The sequence below is a fragment of the Monodon monoceros genome, unplaced genomic scaffold (assembly GCF_005190385.1).
Source record: "Monodon monoceros isolate NGI ecotype Baffin Bay Population unplaced genomic scaffold, NGI_Narwhal_1 Super_Scaffold_7, whole genome shotgun sequence".
Taxonomy (NCBI): domain Eukaryota; kingdom Metazoa; phylum Chordata; class Mammalia; order Artiodactyla; family Monodontidae; genus Monodon; species Monodon monoceros.
The window spans coordinates 24,220,483-24,238,446 of record NW_021703784.1 but is presented as its reverse complement, the minus strand read 5'-3'; the positions used below and the strand labels follow the sequence as shown (position 1 = coordinate 24,238,446).

At 37.6% G+C, this 17,964-nt stretch overlaps 1 protein-coding gene across 1 annotated transcript; it reads right to left on the bottom strand.

Annotated features, from left to right (window-relative positions):
* Positions 1–8,334: 8,334 nt before the first annotated feature.
* SLN (sarcolipin) lies at positions 8,335–17,577 on the bottom strand. The gene is made up of 3 exons (XM_029209576.1): positions 17,421–17,577; positions 12,923–13,051; positions 8,335–9,312 (listed from the first exon to the last, which is right to left on the bottom strand). Exon 3 carries the CDS (start codon positions 9,235–9,237, stop codon positions 9,142–9,144), a length of 96 nt encoding a protein of 31 aa, XP_029065409.1. The 5' UTR covers positions 9,238–9,312; positions 12,923–13,051; positions 17,421–17,577; the 3' UTR covers positions 8,335–9,141.
* Between the last annotated feature and the right edge of the window lie 387 nt (positions 17,578–17,964).

Here is a 17,964-nt window from a genome sequence, read left to right as displayed (position 1 = left end):
TTCTAGTAATTGATTTCTAGTCTCATAAGAAAAGGTACTTGATATGATTTCAATTTTCTTAAATTTACCAAGACTTGTTTTATGCCCTAACATTGTTCTATCCTGGAGAATGTTCCATGTGCACTCAAAAAGAATGTGTATTCTGCTGCTTTTGCACGGAATGTGTATACACACACACACACACACACACACACACACATCTATTAAGTTCATTGGATCTAATGAGTCATATAAGGCCAGTCTCTCCTCATTTCTATCTGGATGATCTGTCCAGTGATGTAAGTGGGGGTTAAAGTCCCCTAATATTATTGTGTTATGTCAATTTTTTTCCCTCTACATCTGTTAATATTTGCTTTGTGTATTTAGGTGCTCTTATGTCGGCTGTGCGTATATTTATGATTGTTATATCTTAATTCTTGGACTGATCCCTTGATCATTATGTAATGCTCCTCTTTGTCTTTTTTTGTGCAATCTTTATTTTAAAGTCTATTTTGTCTGATGTGTGTATTGCTTCTGCAGCTTTCTTTTGATTTCCCTTTACATGGAATAATTTTCCCATCCTCTCACTTTCAGTCTGTGTGTGTCTTTAGATCTGAAGTGAGTCTCTTGTAGGCAGCATATCTATGGTCTTGTTTTTATATCCATTCTGCCACTCTATGTCTTTTTATTGGAGCATTTAGTCCATTTATGTTTAAAGTAGTTACTGTTAGGGATGTAGTTATTGCCATTTTGTTAATTGTTTTGGGCTCCTTTTGTACTTCATTTTTGTTCCTTTCTTCTTTTGTTCCCTTCTCTTGTGATTTGATGACTATCTTTAGTGTTATGTTTGTATTTCTTCCTCTTTTCTGTGTCTTTATCTATTATAGAGCTTTGGTTTATGGTTACCATGAGATTTATATATAGCAATTTATATAGGGACTTCCCTGGTGGCACAGTGGTTAAGAATCCGCCTGCCAATGCAGGGGACATGGGTACGAGTCCTGGTCCAGGAAGATCCCACATGCCGTGGAGCAACTAAGCCCATGTGCTACAGCTACTGAGCCTGTGCTCTAGAGCCTGTGAGCCACAACCACTGAAGCCTGCATGCCTAAAGCCCATGCTCCACAACAAGAGAAGCCACCGCAATAAGAAGCTCATGCACCGCAATGAAGAGTAGCTCCCACTTGCCACAACTAGAGAAAGCCCATGCACAGCAAAGAAGACCCAATGCAGCCAAAAATAAATAAATAAGTTAATTTAATAAATTTATATATATATACATAATTATTTTAATTTGCTGATCTCTTAATTTCACACTCATTTTAACAACCCTGCATTTTACTCCCTCTCCCACAATTACTGTTTTTGATATCATATTTTACATCTTTTTGTTTTGTGTGTCTTGTAACTATTTATTGCAGATATAGATGATTGTATTACTCTTGTCTTTTAACCTTCCTACTAGCTTTGTACATGGTGATTTACTACCTTTTCCCTTGCTGCTTTTAATATTCCTCTTTAATTTTTGCTTTTTTAAAAAATTTTTGCTATTTTAATTACAGTGTATCTTGACACTGTCCTCTTTGGATTGATCCTGTTTTTGACTCTGTGGTTCTGGGACCTGGATGAACCTCCTTATCAGAAGTTTGACAGTCCTGTGAATTTTATTTGGACTCAAGACTGGAGTCTTAAGGAGGTACAGGTACTTTTCCTAAGCAGGGGACTAGAGGGAGTTTCTTAGTTTGGGACTGAGGGGGAATTTCCTTGGCAGGAAAGGCCTAGAAGGAACTTTTGATTGAACTGGGTTTGCTGACCTTTTTATTGTGGCTTAAAATTGCAGAGATTTGTATATATGGTCTCAACAAATTGTTTGACAACAAAATGAGTGACTGAGTCCATTCAACTCTGAAGAGAAGGCTCCTTCTGGCCACAAGATGTTTTCAAGTGACTGGGAATCTAGTGAAAGTATTTGAGGATTGATCCTTGTGACAAGTAACAGTTCCATTGGGTGCCCCATCATGATACTTAAGTAATTTACAGCTCACCTGGCAACACACACATATGGATTGTGTTCTCTTAGCCCCCATGGTGGTTTTAGACTGCCAGTGGGAGAAACCAAGACACAAAAGAACTGAACCAACTCACGGGTGACACCTTAAGGAGCTAAGCTCACAAATGGCACATTTTGGACCCAGTACACTGTCCTTAGAAATTGTTCAGACTGTAGTAAAATAAAACTAAAAGAAAATAGAAATCATGTTTTTAAAGTTGACAAGCTCCTGGACATGCAGCCACCCCAGGAACACCAGCTGGCTTCATATACAATTGAAATGGAGCCAATATTTGAAAGTACATATCTTTGTCAAGCAATGGCCATGATGGGGCTCTTTTGACATTCCAAAACTGGGTTTTGCATACACAGTTAGAGAAATCTGACATCATAAACATCTTCTCAAATGAGGGAACAAAAATATTCCTAGGAGAAAACTTGAAGTTATAACTCTTATCATGTCCTGGAAATGTAAACACAGCCCACATAGCCTGATACTACAGCCTTGGCTTAACCAGTAGAACCTAAAACAAAACAAACAAACAAACAAACAAAGGGATAGGAAGTCTTTTTTTAAACTCAAGCAAATAAACAACTTATTCCAACTGGTATTTATAAGCTGGTGAGTTTTATATTGTAATACCTGATTCATGACTCAGTTTTAAAATGAAAACTATGAGATCTCTGTGTCTATCTGGATGTATGTATGTCTATGTATGTATGTTATAAATATGATATATTTCTATCTCCAGGTGGTGTTTGCCAAAATTAAATTATAAATGACCTCTATTTAACTGACTTGAACAAATAAGCATTTATATAAACTTTCAAAAATACAATAGAAAGAATTCCATGGTGGTCCAGTGGTTAGGACTCTGTGCTTTCACCGCCAAGGCCTGGGTTCAGTGCCTGGTTGAGGAACTAAGATGCCACAAGCCACATGGTGTGGCCAAAAATTAATTAGTTAAATTAAATAAATAAATAATACAATAGAAATTAAGCCAAATGAATTTCAGTTTCATGGGATCTGGGAAGTGTTCAACATTAAGTTAATATTTGGTATTGAAGTTAGTTTAAGTTGTTGGTTTAGTTAATACATACATGTCTTTAGAATCATCAACATTAAGTATAATATTTTTATTGTACATAGGTTTACTGAAAGCCAATAAGCTCATGTTATCTCTGTTACAAAATTGTCAAGAAGAAAAATAACTTGGTATGATGATATTTTCATAAGTTATAAAATAGATATAAATGGCTTAAACATTTTTAGGTGAACTCTGTAAGAATAATTGTTTTATGGTATGTCTACTTAAAAATAGTTTCTCCAGATGTTTGGTAACTTGAAGCTTTAAAGTTTTGCTAATTAAGTTAAATAATGGGAATTCATTGAATGCCTAAATTATTTTTAAACAAGCTAACATACTGAAACATTAATTGCTAAAGAATTCTATGTTTGGGACTTCCCTGGTGGTACAGTGGATAAGACTCCATGCTCCCAATGCAGGGGGCCCAGGTTCAATCTCTGGTCAGGGAACTAGATCCCACATGCATGCCACAAGTAAGAGTTCACATGCCACAACTAAGGAGCCCACATGCCACAACTAAGGAGCCTGCCTGCCACAATTATGACCCAGCACAACCTAAATAAATAAGTAAATAAAAGAATTCTATGTTTACCTACTTTTGACCTCTTATTGCAGAGAGACTATTAATATATTTTATGCTTTATTGAGAAATTATTATAAAGTGGCATATGTTTTTAGAAATTAAAAATTTAAAAAGACTGTATATGTAAAGTAGGATATGTGTTGGTAAGAGAAAGTACGAAGAATGGAATTTTTTTTGTTAAGGAAAAAGAAAGTGATTTTGTCCTGAAACTGGTTATTTCTAAATGGACCACCAGGTAATTCCCTTGAGAGGTCTTTTTAAAGTTCAACTTGAGATTCCTAATGAAAAGTTCCAGCAAAGCCAAATTTAAATGAGTCTATATGATCAATTACACTTACACAAATAATTAGGACAAGTTTATTGAAACAAGACTTATTTTGCCAACAAATTAGTCTTAATTTGGCTATATTTGGTAGAAATGAGAGTAATTTTAGAGATAAAAACTTGTACCAGTAATATACCTTTGTGGATATTAAATGTTGTGTTGTTAATTGTCTTTGAGGTTTAGTATTTACTAAGACTCACTTCCTAGATGGCTCCTTGTTGCTGTGTTACATTATTGTAAAGTTTAATTGAATTATTAAAGGGACATTCTAAGCTCATTTTGAAGCTCTCCACAGTAATATATCTTTGGATGAAGATCAGGTGCTCCATGAACAGTAACCAGGAGATTGTGCATACTAGAAAAAACATCATTTAAAGGACTCTCTCCAACCTAGATGGAAGAACCCTTATCAAGTACTCTTAACTAGCTCATGTGCAGTGAAACTGAAGGGAATTGATTCTTGAAATTTTATTTCCCACTTTAAAAAGGCCCCTGAACTTGGTCTTTTGAAAGGACTTCTGACCTCAAACTCACCATAAAAATTATGCTCAAATAGAGGAGAAAATACACCTACAAAAGGTCAAGAAGAAAACAGCAGTGGTAGACAACTGACACAAAAATCTAGACCAGGCCTGTAAGACCCATCTTACTAATTCAGTTGTACTGTTTACCAAATGTTTGTCTCCCTATCAAAATGGAAAGCTACTTCTTTACTTTTAGCTGTACTTTCACCTCAATGTTCAGGATAGAAAGAAAATTTTTTAGTGAAGTTATCAAAGAGTATAGTTACTTATTACATGTATCACTGCTTGCTTTAAATCTGCTAAAAGCACACAATGTTTGTGTGATAATTTGATAAAATTGATAAAATATATAGCCTATAAAATGTTTCCCCAGCAGGCTATATCTCTGTGCTTGTTCACTATGTCTGATTGGTTTCCCCCCAAAGTGCATAACTAGGCAAATATAAATACACACTCCCACACCCGCTCCCAGACACAGACAAAGAATACCACCACTGAGGGACATGATGGACCCAGGGCAGGCAACAACCACCCTTGCATCAAGGAACAAATATTTTGATCAACAGTAATTTCTATCAGCTTAATTAGCCATCAGTATTCTTATTCCTTCTTATCTACTGCTCTGTTGATTGACAAAGGAAAGATGACAAAAGAAAAAAGAAAAGATGACAAAAAAAACCAAAGCTTTGTTTTAAACTTCTGGTAAATATAAGTTGTACACCCCATATGATTGAGTGGTAGGGCAATTAAAGTATTTGCCTAGAGGCCTCTGATATGTGCCTTTTTTGGCATTTTCAGCCCAGAGTAAAAGAATGTGCCTTCTGCCCTAGAATCTCTTACCTGACAGCACAGAGGAGCAGCCATGGTGATTGGAAAGAGCTCTGCTTGATCTGAGTTGGAAAAACTGGATCTGCCTCTCAGCTCTGGCTTTCATTAGCTCTGTGTTTGGGGACTGGTCATTTGCCCTTTCTGAGCCTCAGCCTTCTCCCTTTTAAGATATAAGTTATGAATAAAAATAAACACTTCACAAGGTAAAAGAGAATTAAATAAAATAATTCCCTAACAAACAGTAAGCGTGCAATATGCTGTTTATATGTGCAGTTTAACCTTAACTTTATGCAGCTTGAAAATTGAGGGACTTCCCTGGTGGTCCAGTGGGTAAGACTCTGTTCTCCCAATGCAAGGGGCGCAGGTTTGATCCCTGGTAGGGGAACTAGATCCCACATGCGTGCTGCAACAAAGAGTTTTCACGCCGCAACCATGAGCCTGCATGCCGCAACTAAGAAGTCCACATACGGCAACAAAAAGATCCTGCATGCCACAATGAAGATCCTGCACGCCACAACTAACATCTGGTACAGCTGAAAGAAAGAAAGAAAGAAAGAAAGAAAGAAAGGAAGGAAGAAAGAAAGAAAGAAAGAAAGAAAGAAAGAAAGAAAGAAAGAAAGAAAGAAAGAAAGAAAGAAAGAAAGGAGAGAGAAAGAGAGAAAGAGAAAGAAGTATTAAAAAATAATTTAAGGGACTTCCCTGGTGGCGCAGTGGTTAAGAATCTGCCTGCCAATGCAGGGGACAAGAGTTCGAGCCCTGGTCCAGGAAGATCCCACATGCTGTAGAGCAACTAACCCAACAACACCTTATCCTTCCCTTGTCAAAGAACTTATGCTATAATAACCACCTGTTCATATATGTCTCCCCCACTAAATCATATGCTACATGAGAATGGGGCTTGTCTGTCTCATTCTCCATTTTATCCCTAGTGTCTAGTACAATATACAACACGTAGTTTCACATAAGCTGAATGAATGAATGAACTAAAGAGAAAGAAGCTAGGTTGGATCAAGCCCATGAGCTAGAACATTAACAACCAGAATTCAATGCTTTGGCTCCAGAGGAGAAATAGCATCTTATTTGGGGGTAACTGGACAGCTTTTGTGTGACTAGGGCCAACACTGAAGTAGTACTGTGATGATTCAGGGAACCCCAGGCTCCAGGGAAGATTATACATAAAAAGAAACTGGTAAGTGAGAATGGAATTTAACTATAGTGACTAGGACTCCTGAACATGGGAGAAATTAGGCAAAATTACTAGCCCCAGCTTAAGGATATCCTACCTCTTCAAAAATGACCCATAATATGGTCTACAAATGGGTCCTATCAGTAGACCCAATTATATGAAGATAGGGAGAGAAAAGCAGGTGAGGACAGACAAGCAAAGAGAAATTGCATAGGGAATTACAACTGTTACCTTTATCTAACTAGGTTGATATTTTGGAATGTTAAAGAATGTGATGGTAAAAACTTATAATCAAATGGTTTGGAGATCTGTAGTGAAACGTGGTTTGTATGCAGTCCCCAAAAGAAATTAAGATGGTATTTTGTCATCCTAGCTTCACTACTTACATCTGGTTAGTGAGGCCTTATGATCCTCAGTTCCCACATCTGCTAAATGGCATAATGTATAGAAAGTGCCTAGTTCAGGGCTTCATATACAGTAGACTCAGTAAATTGTACCTGTTGTAAATGCTGGCACCAAGACTCAGACTTAGGGGAAGGGGATGTTGTCACTTGGTTTGTCCATTCCCCTCCCCACCACCACACACACACCTTTACAAACACATTCACAAACATTGGTAGATTTTCTGAGTTTTTCTTTAAATAAGAAAAAGACTAGTAACTCTCCAGGGCCTGGAGCCATGTAGGCATGCTGCACACTAAAACATTAACAATTGCACAACCATATGTGTAGTCTGACTCTGAAATTAGGAACATGACATTGATGAACATACACTGCTATTTCCCAAATTTGGTGGGAACCCATCGAAATAATGACACTTTTTCCTTTATATCAGGGTTCTTTACCTTGGCTGCACATTAGAATCAACTGGAGTCCTTCTAAAAACAAATAATGCTCAGATTCAACCCCAGAACAATTACATTAGAAACTCCTGGAAATAAGGCTCAAGCTTGGTTCGTTTTCTAAAGGATCTAGGTGATTCTAATGTGCTAATCCCACAATTCTAATCTGTTAAGTCTGTGGAGACCACAGACTATAGCATCGACATCACTAAGGAGCTTGTTTAAAATGCAAGATCTCAGGCCTCAGTCCAGACTGTATCAGAATCCAAACTGAATTAGAATCTGCATTTAAAAGGGGCTTCCCAGTGATTCATAATCACATCAAAGTATGGGAAGTCCTGGTAGGTATCAGTGATTCTCACCTCTGGCTACACAATATAGTTATCTAAAGGACTTTCAAAAATTGCAGATTTCTGGGTTCTACCCCCTGAGATTTTTATTTAATTGTTTTGAGGAGGACTCAGAATAAATATTTTGAAAAATCACCCCTGAGTACATAAACTGTGCTGCCAGGGATGAGAATCACAATGCTAAGTAGGCAATGGCAATGATAGGCTAAATTCAGCAAGGAATGCCTTTATGAGAGGTGCTATGAAAAATAAGGTTTAACAATATTCCTTTTCCCCATGGTTACCTCGGAATTGGCACAGGGAACAAATGTGATCTGTCTAGTGTGGGGTATTCTAGTAGCATGTTTAAGAAATATCTATTTCATGTCTCTTCCATAAACATATATGTTGCATTTTTTATTCTCTCTTTGTTATAACTGTAGTTTATTAGTAACTAGCTCTATTTGCATAATGACAATAACCAAACTGGAATATGCTACTCTTAGAGACATGACTCATGTTTTATTTTTACTCAGTGACAAATAATTTTAAATATTTATATTAAAGCAAACATGGAGATATTACAGAGTAAAATATACATTTTTTGTGAATTTTAATAAAACACAAGGCTTCAAAGAAATTTTGTGCTTTTAGTGGACATTTCAGGCTGTGCTCCAAACCTCCTAGTAGAATGGATTTATTTTCCCTCTGCCCTTGGGACTAGTTCAGAGGGAAAGTTTGAGGAGCACTGAACCAATGGAATTATTTGAAATATGACATTCTTAATTGACTTTGAAATTAACACCTTTCAAATTAAGGTTTCAAATCCTCAGCAGTTGGAGGATCTTGGCTTATCTCAAATGCTAGAAATACTGTAATATTTGTCACTTCAATCCCAGCCAAGGGTCAAATGCAGTATCACAAATAGAAGGTAAAATAAATTCTAAAAGTCATTTTTTGGGGTTGACAACTTTATTCACATGATAGCTATAGGAGCTGACAAAGACTTCCTTTAACAATTTCTTTCTTCTGGCAGTTGATTTAGAGTTTGGTTGCTGAGTGTGGGATGAAGGGATGTGTGGTGTAACACACCAGGCGCTTGTTAGAATTCTATGTCATCAGGAATCTCGTTTATTTTTAACCTTGTGGCTTGTCTGACACATTTGCAGTAAGAGTTGGGGAATAAATCTAATGCTCCCTGGCAAACACTTGGCAGCCATTGAGAGTAGCATCTTTAGGGATCACACAATCAATCCTAGCACTGGATGGAGGCAGCCCAAATATTGTGCGAACAGGTCAGAAGTGCTGTGGGGTGCCAGAAAAGGCATCCCATGACAGCAGTGGGATCTCAGCACATACAGAAGACAGTTCTGGAGTGTTGCAGTCAATTCCAGGAGCTGTGGTATCTCAGTACTGATAGGATCTCACAAGGAGCCATATAAGGATAACTGTAATCAGGACAACAGTGAAGTTGAGACACAGCTCCCTGGTGGATCGTTCCATTCTCAGAGCAGCTTGGTGAGAACTGAAGGCAGACTTCAGAGGGCACACAGAAGACCTCCTGCTTGTCCTTACCTCCTAACCGAAAGTAACAAAGAAAACATGAGAAATTAGTGAGCATTCTTTCCTCAAAGGAAACAGAAGCATTATGGAAGAGGAACGTGTTGGCTGAATTGTGTCCACCCTAAATTCACATGTTGAAATCCTAACCCTTAGTATCTTGGAATCTGACTATATATTTTTTATTTTTTTATTGAGGAATGTGACTATATTTGGAGATAGTGTCTTTCAAGAGGTAATTAGGCTAAAATGAGGTCATTAAGATGGGTCCTAATCCAATATGACTGGTGTCCTTAAAAGAAGAAGAAATTAGGACATAGACATGTACAGAGCAAAGACCATGTGAAGACACAGGGAGAAGATGGTCATATGCAAGCCAAGGAGAGAGGCCCCAGAAGAAATCAGCCCTGCCAATACTTTAACTCAGATTTCTAGCCTCCAGACTGTCTTTGGACTAGAGCTGTTACCCTTCCCTGGGTCTCCAGCCTCCCACCGACCCTGCAGATTTTGGACTTGCCAGCGTCCACAATCACATGAGCCAATTATATCACACACAGACACACACACACACACACACACACACATATACACCCTATTGGTTCTGTTTCTCTGAAGAACCCTGACTTATACAGAGAGCCTGGCTTTTTTTCCTTATGTCAAAATGACCAACATAGTCCTCATTATATTGTTGCTTTGACAAAATAAAAAATATTACATTTTTCTCTCTCCAATTTCTGTGTGTGTGTGTGTGTGTCTGTGTGTGTGATTGCTTTGCTAACTTAGAGTACCAGCAAGCAAGGTCACCAAAACAGAAAACATGTTGTGGTTTAGTATTGTTCTTGCTTTGAATTACATATAGAAGTAGGATACCATAAATTTTCAGGTTTCAGGCTGCCCTATCTTTGTCTAACCCTGTGAAAGCATGAACTAGTTCAACAGCTGCTTGGCCTCTTAAAAAAGCCCTGCATTGAGCACAGAGCTTACTGGGGTCAAACAAAAGTCCCTCACATAACAGGCACTCAGTCCAAAGAGCAAGTGTAAACCACATGAGTACTTCTATTTCAACAAGGGCTTGTGCCAGCTATTTTTAGTCAAGTCCAGAATGTGCCTATATTGTAAACACTTCAAAAAGCAAGGGTGGTATCTTTATAGTCTGTACAGGTAGTACATGCAGGAAACCATACTTTGAGAACATAAAAGTATTGCCTCCAGTGATGTGGCATAATTGGTACTGTGTATATGCAAGCCAAATGAAATTAAAGATTAAAGATAAAATTTTAAATATTTAGGACAAAAGTCTACTATGGAGTGAAAAAGTTTAGGGAGAAAGAGCATTTTGTTTATTTGCTAAGAGTGGAAGTTCAGGGGGCAAGAAACGTTGTTAGCAAGATTTTGGCCTGAATGGTATTTTTAACCATCTAACCTGACTGAATTATTAATTGTAATTACTGTATTTGTTATATTATTAGTGTACCAAATTATTAATTGTATAAACCAGCTGAATAATCCTTTTTCATATTATGTAATTGTTGGTATAACAACACAAGTTCAAATAAGATGATATCAACCAGTAGGTTGTTGAATCTTAGTTTAAAATATGACCAATGATAACTGATTTATGTTTCATTTTCCTTTTAATTCTTATTCATATTTTTGCCCTCCACGTGAAGGACATAGTAAATTTCCAATGAAAATCTTTACAAAGATTTGTTTGAATGAGAAAGTAAACAGAAGAAAAGGAAGTAGAGAGAATGTGTGAGAATGTAAACAAGAGCAGAGGGGAATAGGAAGGTAAGGAGCTTAGGGGTAAAGGAATCTAATCTAAAGACGCTAAAGCAGATTCTTCCTTATGAATTTATTAATAAAATTGAACCCTGATTCAAACACAAATTTGTTTGGGTAAGTTCTGAAGAAATACAGAGATATGCAAAAAATATGTATCCCTATTTATAATGATCAAAACAACCCAATTCAGGGAGGGCAAAATAACCATCTCACCAAATCTTATTAGATTAAAGCTCTTAAGTAAAGGGAATCATGGATAGTGGCCCAACAAGAACATACTCAGAAAATGTTGCTGAAAGTTGTCCACAGCTTTGTTAATGTGACCTTCACAACAACTCTGTGACTTTTACAACTCAGGCAAGTTTTGTCTTGATTTTTCTCTCTCCCAAGATTATAGCTGAGAAACTGACTTTTAGAGAGATGTTAAGTTGTTTCTGTAATGACACATAGGAAGTTACAGGCAGAACTAGAACTGGCAGACTGGAAATAGTTGCTGGAATTGTGGTTACTCCATAGGAGTGATTACATGAATGAGTTATTACTGCAAATAACTGTCCTGGCTAGTGTAAATTTTCGACCTTTGGGAAAACAATTTCACATTTTTTTATTAAGATTAATAACGCTCATTCCCTTTTATCCAGCTATTTCACTACTACTCTAGAAACTCAAGCACATATATACCTGGATGCATATACAAGAATGTTCATAACAACATTTTCATATTATTCCTAAGCTGGAAACAACTCAAATGTTCATCAACAATAGAATGGATGTGAATTGTGGTATAGTCATACACTGGAATGCTATAGAGCAAAGAAAATATATGAACTACAGCAACACATAATAAGACGGGTGGATTTCACAAACATAACTATTGGGCAAAAGAAGAATTTACAAAGAGAAACACAGAATGTGATTCCATTTCTACAAAGCCAAAAACAGGAAACTTAATTATATTGTTTAGGAATGCAGAGATGATAAAACTATAAAGAAAAGAATGGATAAGATTATCTCAACAATTAAGATAATGATTACCTATGGTGGGGCAAAAGGGGAAGGTGATGAAGAATGGACTTCTGGGGTGCTCCAATGATCTATTTCTTGGCCTGGGTGATATTTATACAGGTGTTGCCTTAAAATGATTGTTCAAACGGTATGTATTATGCACTTTTCACAATTTTTTCAATAGTCTCTGAATTGACAGGCTACCCATAACACTTATTTATTTCCTATGGTTTACCTCTTACTATTTCTTGCACTTTGATGGTGAACGTAAACATTTGTTTTTTTATGTATATTTTTAAAATAATAAAACACAGCATTAAGGTGAGAATTTCTAATGAATCCAATTCAATCAACACATATGCTAACTGTAGGGGTGGACTCTACTTTCACACACATTTATACCAAAGTTAAGTAAAACCTCAGATCAGCGATCTTCCATTTTTCTGCTGTTAACCTGCAAAGACAATTTTGGCTTCATTTTGAATCTTTCCTGAAGTCAAGATCACACCATATGATCTAAAGTGATTGCCATATGGTGAAATAAAAAACTCTGAATAAATTGTTTGACATTGACTTTCTTTGAATGGACACTTTGAAAAGATGGAAGACATACTTTATGATATGGAAAAAAATTTTTTAATTGGAAGGGAGAAAATGCATAACAAGGTAAAAAAAAGGAAAACAAGAATCAATAATATTCACTTTCTACTTTAAGAAATACTGTGTACAATAGGCATTGCCTATTTTATTAAGAAATGTAAATATTCCTCTGCTTTTCTCATTTGCAACTTGTACACATATACACACTGTATGCTAAGCTTAAAAATCCTGCTGTTACCTGAACAGGGTCAAGGACACACTGGGCTGCAGTAGGCTTCTCCTCTCTCTCTCTCCAACGTGGGCTCCAACTCCTGCTCGTCTCCCAGGCTGTCTGGACTCCTGGGCTCTGGGCAGGGCCTAAAGTAGTCTGAGGGAGGTGGCAATCACTGTGATGTCACCGATGAAACATCTCGAAGGAACAACCTCCAAAGGTTGGAGGCTATTTGTGTTTAGGGGGACATGGAAATGTGTTGACTAAGGCTCTTCCTTTGGCTGCCAATTTGTATTAAAAGCCCAGGGACTTAAAAATCTTTTCTTTCCAGTTGACTTTTGGTACAATTGATGTAGGTTTTAAACTCATCTTTTACATCTTCATGAGTATCTCTAACATGTTTAAAACATTGTAAACCGAGAGTGACAGACTAATATTAGCAAATCTTTGCTGCATTTGGCTGACCCCCCACCCCCACTCAGCATATGAGGGTGTAAAAATGTGACTTCATTTAACCACCCATATTTTCAGCTTTTTGAAATGTGAAGAATTCTCTGCTTTGCACATGCACACCCCAAACCACACACACGCACCAGAATTCAACAGGCATCTTTTACCTCCTTCAAAATTGACTTTAGCCCAAGTGGTGAAAGCTATCTCCCCAGTCACCTGTTCCACATAACGTTCCAGCTAAGCTGTATGCTGCAAGTTACACATTAATATACAGTTTCATCTGAAACAACTGTGGAAGCCATGGTATATATATATCTCTGTCAATATACTAATACAGCAGTAAACCCATACTGTAAACTTCAGTCATTTGGATAGATAGGGGGTAGCAGGAGAACTGGTCAAAACTAGTGAAAAACATGAGTTATAGGACATATCTGAAAGAAATAAAAGTGTATAACTTTCAAATATAAACATTAACTAAAACTAGACTACTAAAATGAGTTTGTAATCAACTTTTCAGGTGTCTGGAGGTAAATGGAGCCTCTGAAGTGTTTAACTGAACTTGAAAACCTATCAATTAAACATGACCTTAGCAATTGTGCTTGTTCATCAGATTCTTTCTTTACAGATAATAGAACAAACCTCCCCTCTGAATTCCCAGTTAGGGTTAATCAAAATAATACATTCCCAGAAGACATAAACAAAATTCCCTATTTAGTTGTGTTCATAGCCAAACCTTTCCCCATCGTTTCTCATGCACTAGAAATATTATTAAAGGAAAGACTTTCCATTTCATTTCTTCATTTTGATATAAACCTAATGATGGGGAATCTTAATATAACATTCTGTTGTCACATGCCTTGTAAAGAGACAGCTTGCTGAAGTGACAGGTAGTATATAGTAATTATAGTGCAGTCAAACACTGGCAAATTCCTTGAATGTAGTCAGGTTTCTGTCTTTTGCTTCCAAGCACTTGCCAGATTGTCTCAAATGCTAGGAATATTTTACTACTCACTAAGCCACACCCATCCTTTCTTTAACCACTCAAAATTATTTTTTGTCCAATTAAAAAGTTATATATTTATTGTAAAAAATTTGAAAATGTAAAAGTATAAAGAAAATTTAATATCACCACCCAAAAGGAAAAAAACCCTTTATATTACTTTTTACTCATATTTGAGGTTGCATAGACACAATCTCAAATTCACAAGATATTTTTGGTAAAAGAATCTGATTCTTGAAGAACCTTTACCTTTTTTAATTCTTACAGAGTCAAATTACTTGTACTGTACCATGTGTTGGTATTGAATTTATGGGACAAGAATTTATTTTGAATATGATGGAATAGGAATTATCTCTGCAATATTTAATATGTTAAATACAATGGGGAAATGTTAACATATCACAAAACAGCTCACCAATACTGTCAATTTAGTTGAATTGGTCAATTTCAATGACCAATGAAATGTAACTTGAAGGATAAATCCATGAGTCAGTTTAGTTGTTTGGTTGTCCCATTTAAGTTTATCTAGCATTATACCAGGGACTGTTGTGCCCGGTGCATTGACAAATTCCCAGATACTTCAGAAACTTCTTGACATTAGTGGTTTATTCTGTGATATCATAAGAGAGTGGGATAACACTGAGAATTTAGCTGTTTTTCAGTCTGACATAACCCTCTCCTGAAGAATATGCAAGCCACCCAAAGTCACATGACAACTATTCAAAGGCCTAAGGTAGAGTTTAACCCTGAGGATCTGCAAGTCCATTAAAACAAACAAACAAACAAACAAAAAAACTCACTACCAAAGAAAATTTGTCTCTTTAAATTAACTTAATTCTGCTGGTATTTTCTTTTCTGTGAGCAATTCCCATGACAACATCCATATCAGCTTTCAAGGTGCTGCTCTTCCCATCAGCAGGAGAGCATACTAAATTACTAATCTTTGATATTATTTATATGCCTATTAATACAGAATTTAGCCAAAGGTCTTTTGTTAAGAAAACAACATTCACATTGACATTGGTATTTAAGAGCTAACTGACATTTATCTCCTCCCACCCCATATGGTATATACATTCTTAACTGTAAAATATTATACCCTTTGAAAATCAATGGTGAGTTCTTATGCCTGATTAAGAGCTAAGCCAACTTGTTTAATTTATTCCTAATTTCCATCCAGCTTTTTACTTTGGGAAGCAAAAAGTGAAGACCTCATGTCAGTCCATGAATTCAACAAGTCTCTGACACAATGGGAGAATTCAGTAAGGCCTTGATGAATGGCGATAAGCTCTAAGCACATGACAGTAATGAGTATGATGATTATGGTGCCTCTCTCACCTTCACATCTTCACCTCAACTGGTCATGCAGCTGCACAGAAACAGCTTTCTGCTATTCTCTGTCATTATCCTAAATACATGAGTAGAAACCCAGAGAAAGAGGAAACCATATTTCATTTTTTTTCTTTTTGGCTGTGTTGGGTCTTCACTGCTGCGCGGGCTTTCTCTAGTTGCAGCGAGCGGGGGTCTAGTCTTCGTTATGGTGTGCGGGCTTCAGTAGTTGTGGCACGTGGGCTCTAGAGCACAGGCTCAGTAGCTGTGGTATAGGGGCTTAGTTGCTGGGCATGTGGGATCTTCCTGGGCCAGAGATCAAACCCATGTCCCCTGCACTGGCAGGCGGAGTCTTTTTTTTTTTTTTTTAAGTCTGGATTTAAAAAATATATAAGTTTATTTATTTTTGGCTGTGTTGGGTCTTTTTTGCTGTGCTCGGGCTTTCTCTAGTTGTGGCGAGCAGGGGCTACTCTTTGTTGCAGTGTGCGTGCTTCTCATTGCGGTGGCTTCTCTTATTGCGGAGCACGGACTCTAGGGGCGTGGGCTTCAGTAGTTGTGGTGCATGGGCTCAGTAGTTGTGGCTCGCGGGCTCTAGAACGCAGGCTCAGTAGTTGTGGTGCACGGGCTTAGTTGCTCCACGGCATGTGGGATCTTCCCGGACCAGGGCTCGAACTCATGTCCCCTGCCTTGGCAGGTGGATTCTTAACCACTGCACCACCAGGGAAGTCTCAAAACCATATTTCTTGAAGCTCTCTCCGTGTCCTTGAAAAATTAATGATTATTATTTGTATTTTTAACCACGTGTGGCACGTGTGTGATTTCTGTCTCACTAACTGAATTTTAATTTCAAAGGCAGGGATAGTTTCTTGTATTTCTTTTGTTTCTCTGTGCATCAAACTGGTGAAGAATCATAACAGATGCTCTAGAATATATAGAAAGGGGCTCAGTTTGAGCCTCTATCATATCACATCTCCTAATGAGATCCGGACATGTCTGAGCATGCCAGGCAAACCTGAGTAGGGGAAATTGAGGTCAGCATCAAATCTACTTGTAAAAGGACCTAGAAGCCACCTGGGAGAGCAAACTCCTCTGAAGGGAAGTGATCAAGAAGATACATGTGGTTCAGCAACAGGGAGAATAGTTAGTTATTCCACTGGCACATAACAAATTCACTGTGTTAGTCTAGGTCCTGTGAGAAGCAAGATGCCAAGATGGGACTAAATGTGTAAAAGAAAAATGTATTGGGGGAAATGCCTGTGAGAGAAAATGTGAAGGAGTAGGGGAACTAAGACAGTCATCAAACAGCGAGAGAAAGGGGAAAAAACAAAGAGAGGTTGGGTAGAAGCATCTTAGACTATAATTCAGTTCCAAGGAAAGTTTGACAAGGCTGTTAAGAAACCTCATATCAAAGCCATCTGTCAGAGGTGACCGATGTCTCTCAGGATGCCAACCTTCATATTACTCCCATGCTCAGTTCTTGACTGAAAGCAGCCAGGGAAGCATGGCCTCTGTGCAAACGTGATTATGATTTCAGAGCGCAGCAGCTGGAGTCCACCTCAATTATGGTTCAGTCACATGTGAGAGATATTCTATGGCCACCATACTCACATACTACCCACCCTACTCCCCTACAGCTTGTTGTCTAGGCGAAGAGAGAGCTATGGATAAAAACTCTTAATTTGTGACAATTAACCTCAACAGTGTAGAACACTGAAAGGGACAGAGAGTTTCTCCCTCTACCTGTGCAATCTCTTGGACCTCAGTGCATCCACGGAACCAGCAATGTAATATTCTTCCATTGAAGTGGCATGGAGCCTAGCAGAAGCAGAAATACTGATCAAGACTTCCTTGCAGTTTATATTAAACTGTGCAGGCCTTAGTTGCAGATGGCAGCAGAGAAGAGCTTGAGCTAAAGGGCAAGAAAATGGCAGACACTATGTTGTAGCCAACAGTATGTGTTCATGAGCACATGTCAACCACACCCTAAAGTTGCTAGAAATAATCAGGAGAAACATTACATGGGCATGCAGTCTTGCATAATAAGTGGGAGCAAGAGCCAGAAAAATACGTATTAGTCCTGTTTATAATAACCCATTTAGGTCCTGGATTGGTGAGGTGACACCTGTTAACATCATTTGACTTGGAACCAATTAAATTCCTCTTCTCTGGAGCAAGTATATTTCTGCTCTATAATAAGATTCTGCAAGCAAACAGCTTTCTCTCTGCTCATTAAACATAGCTGCCTAAGGGGGGGGAAAAAAAGGAGCAGTCAAAAGTGTGTTTA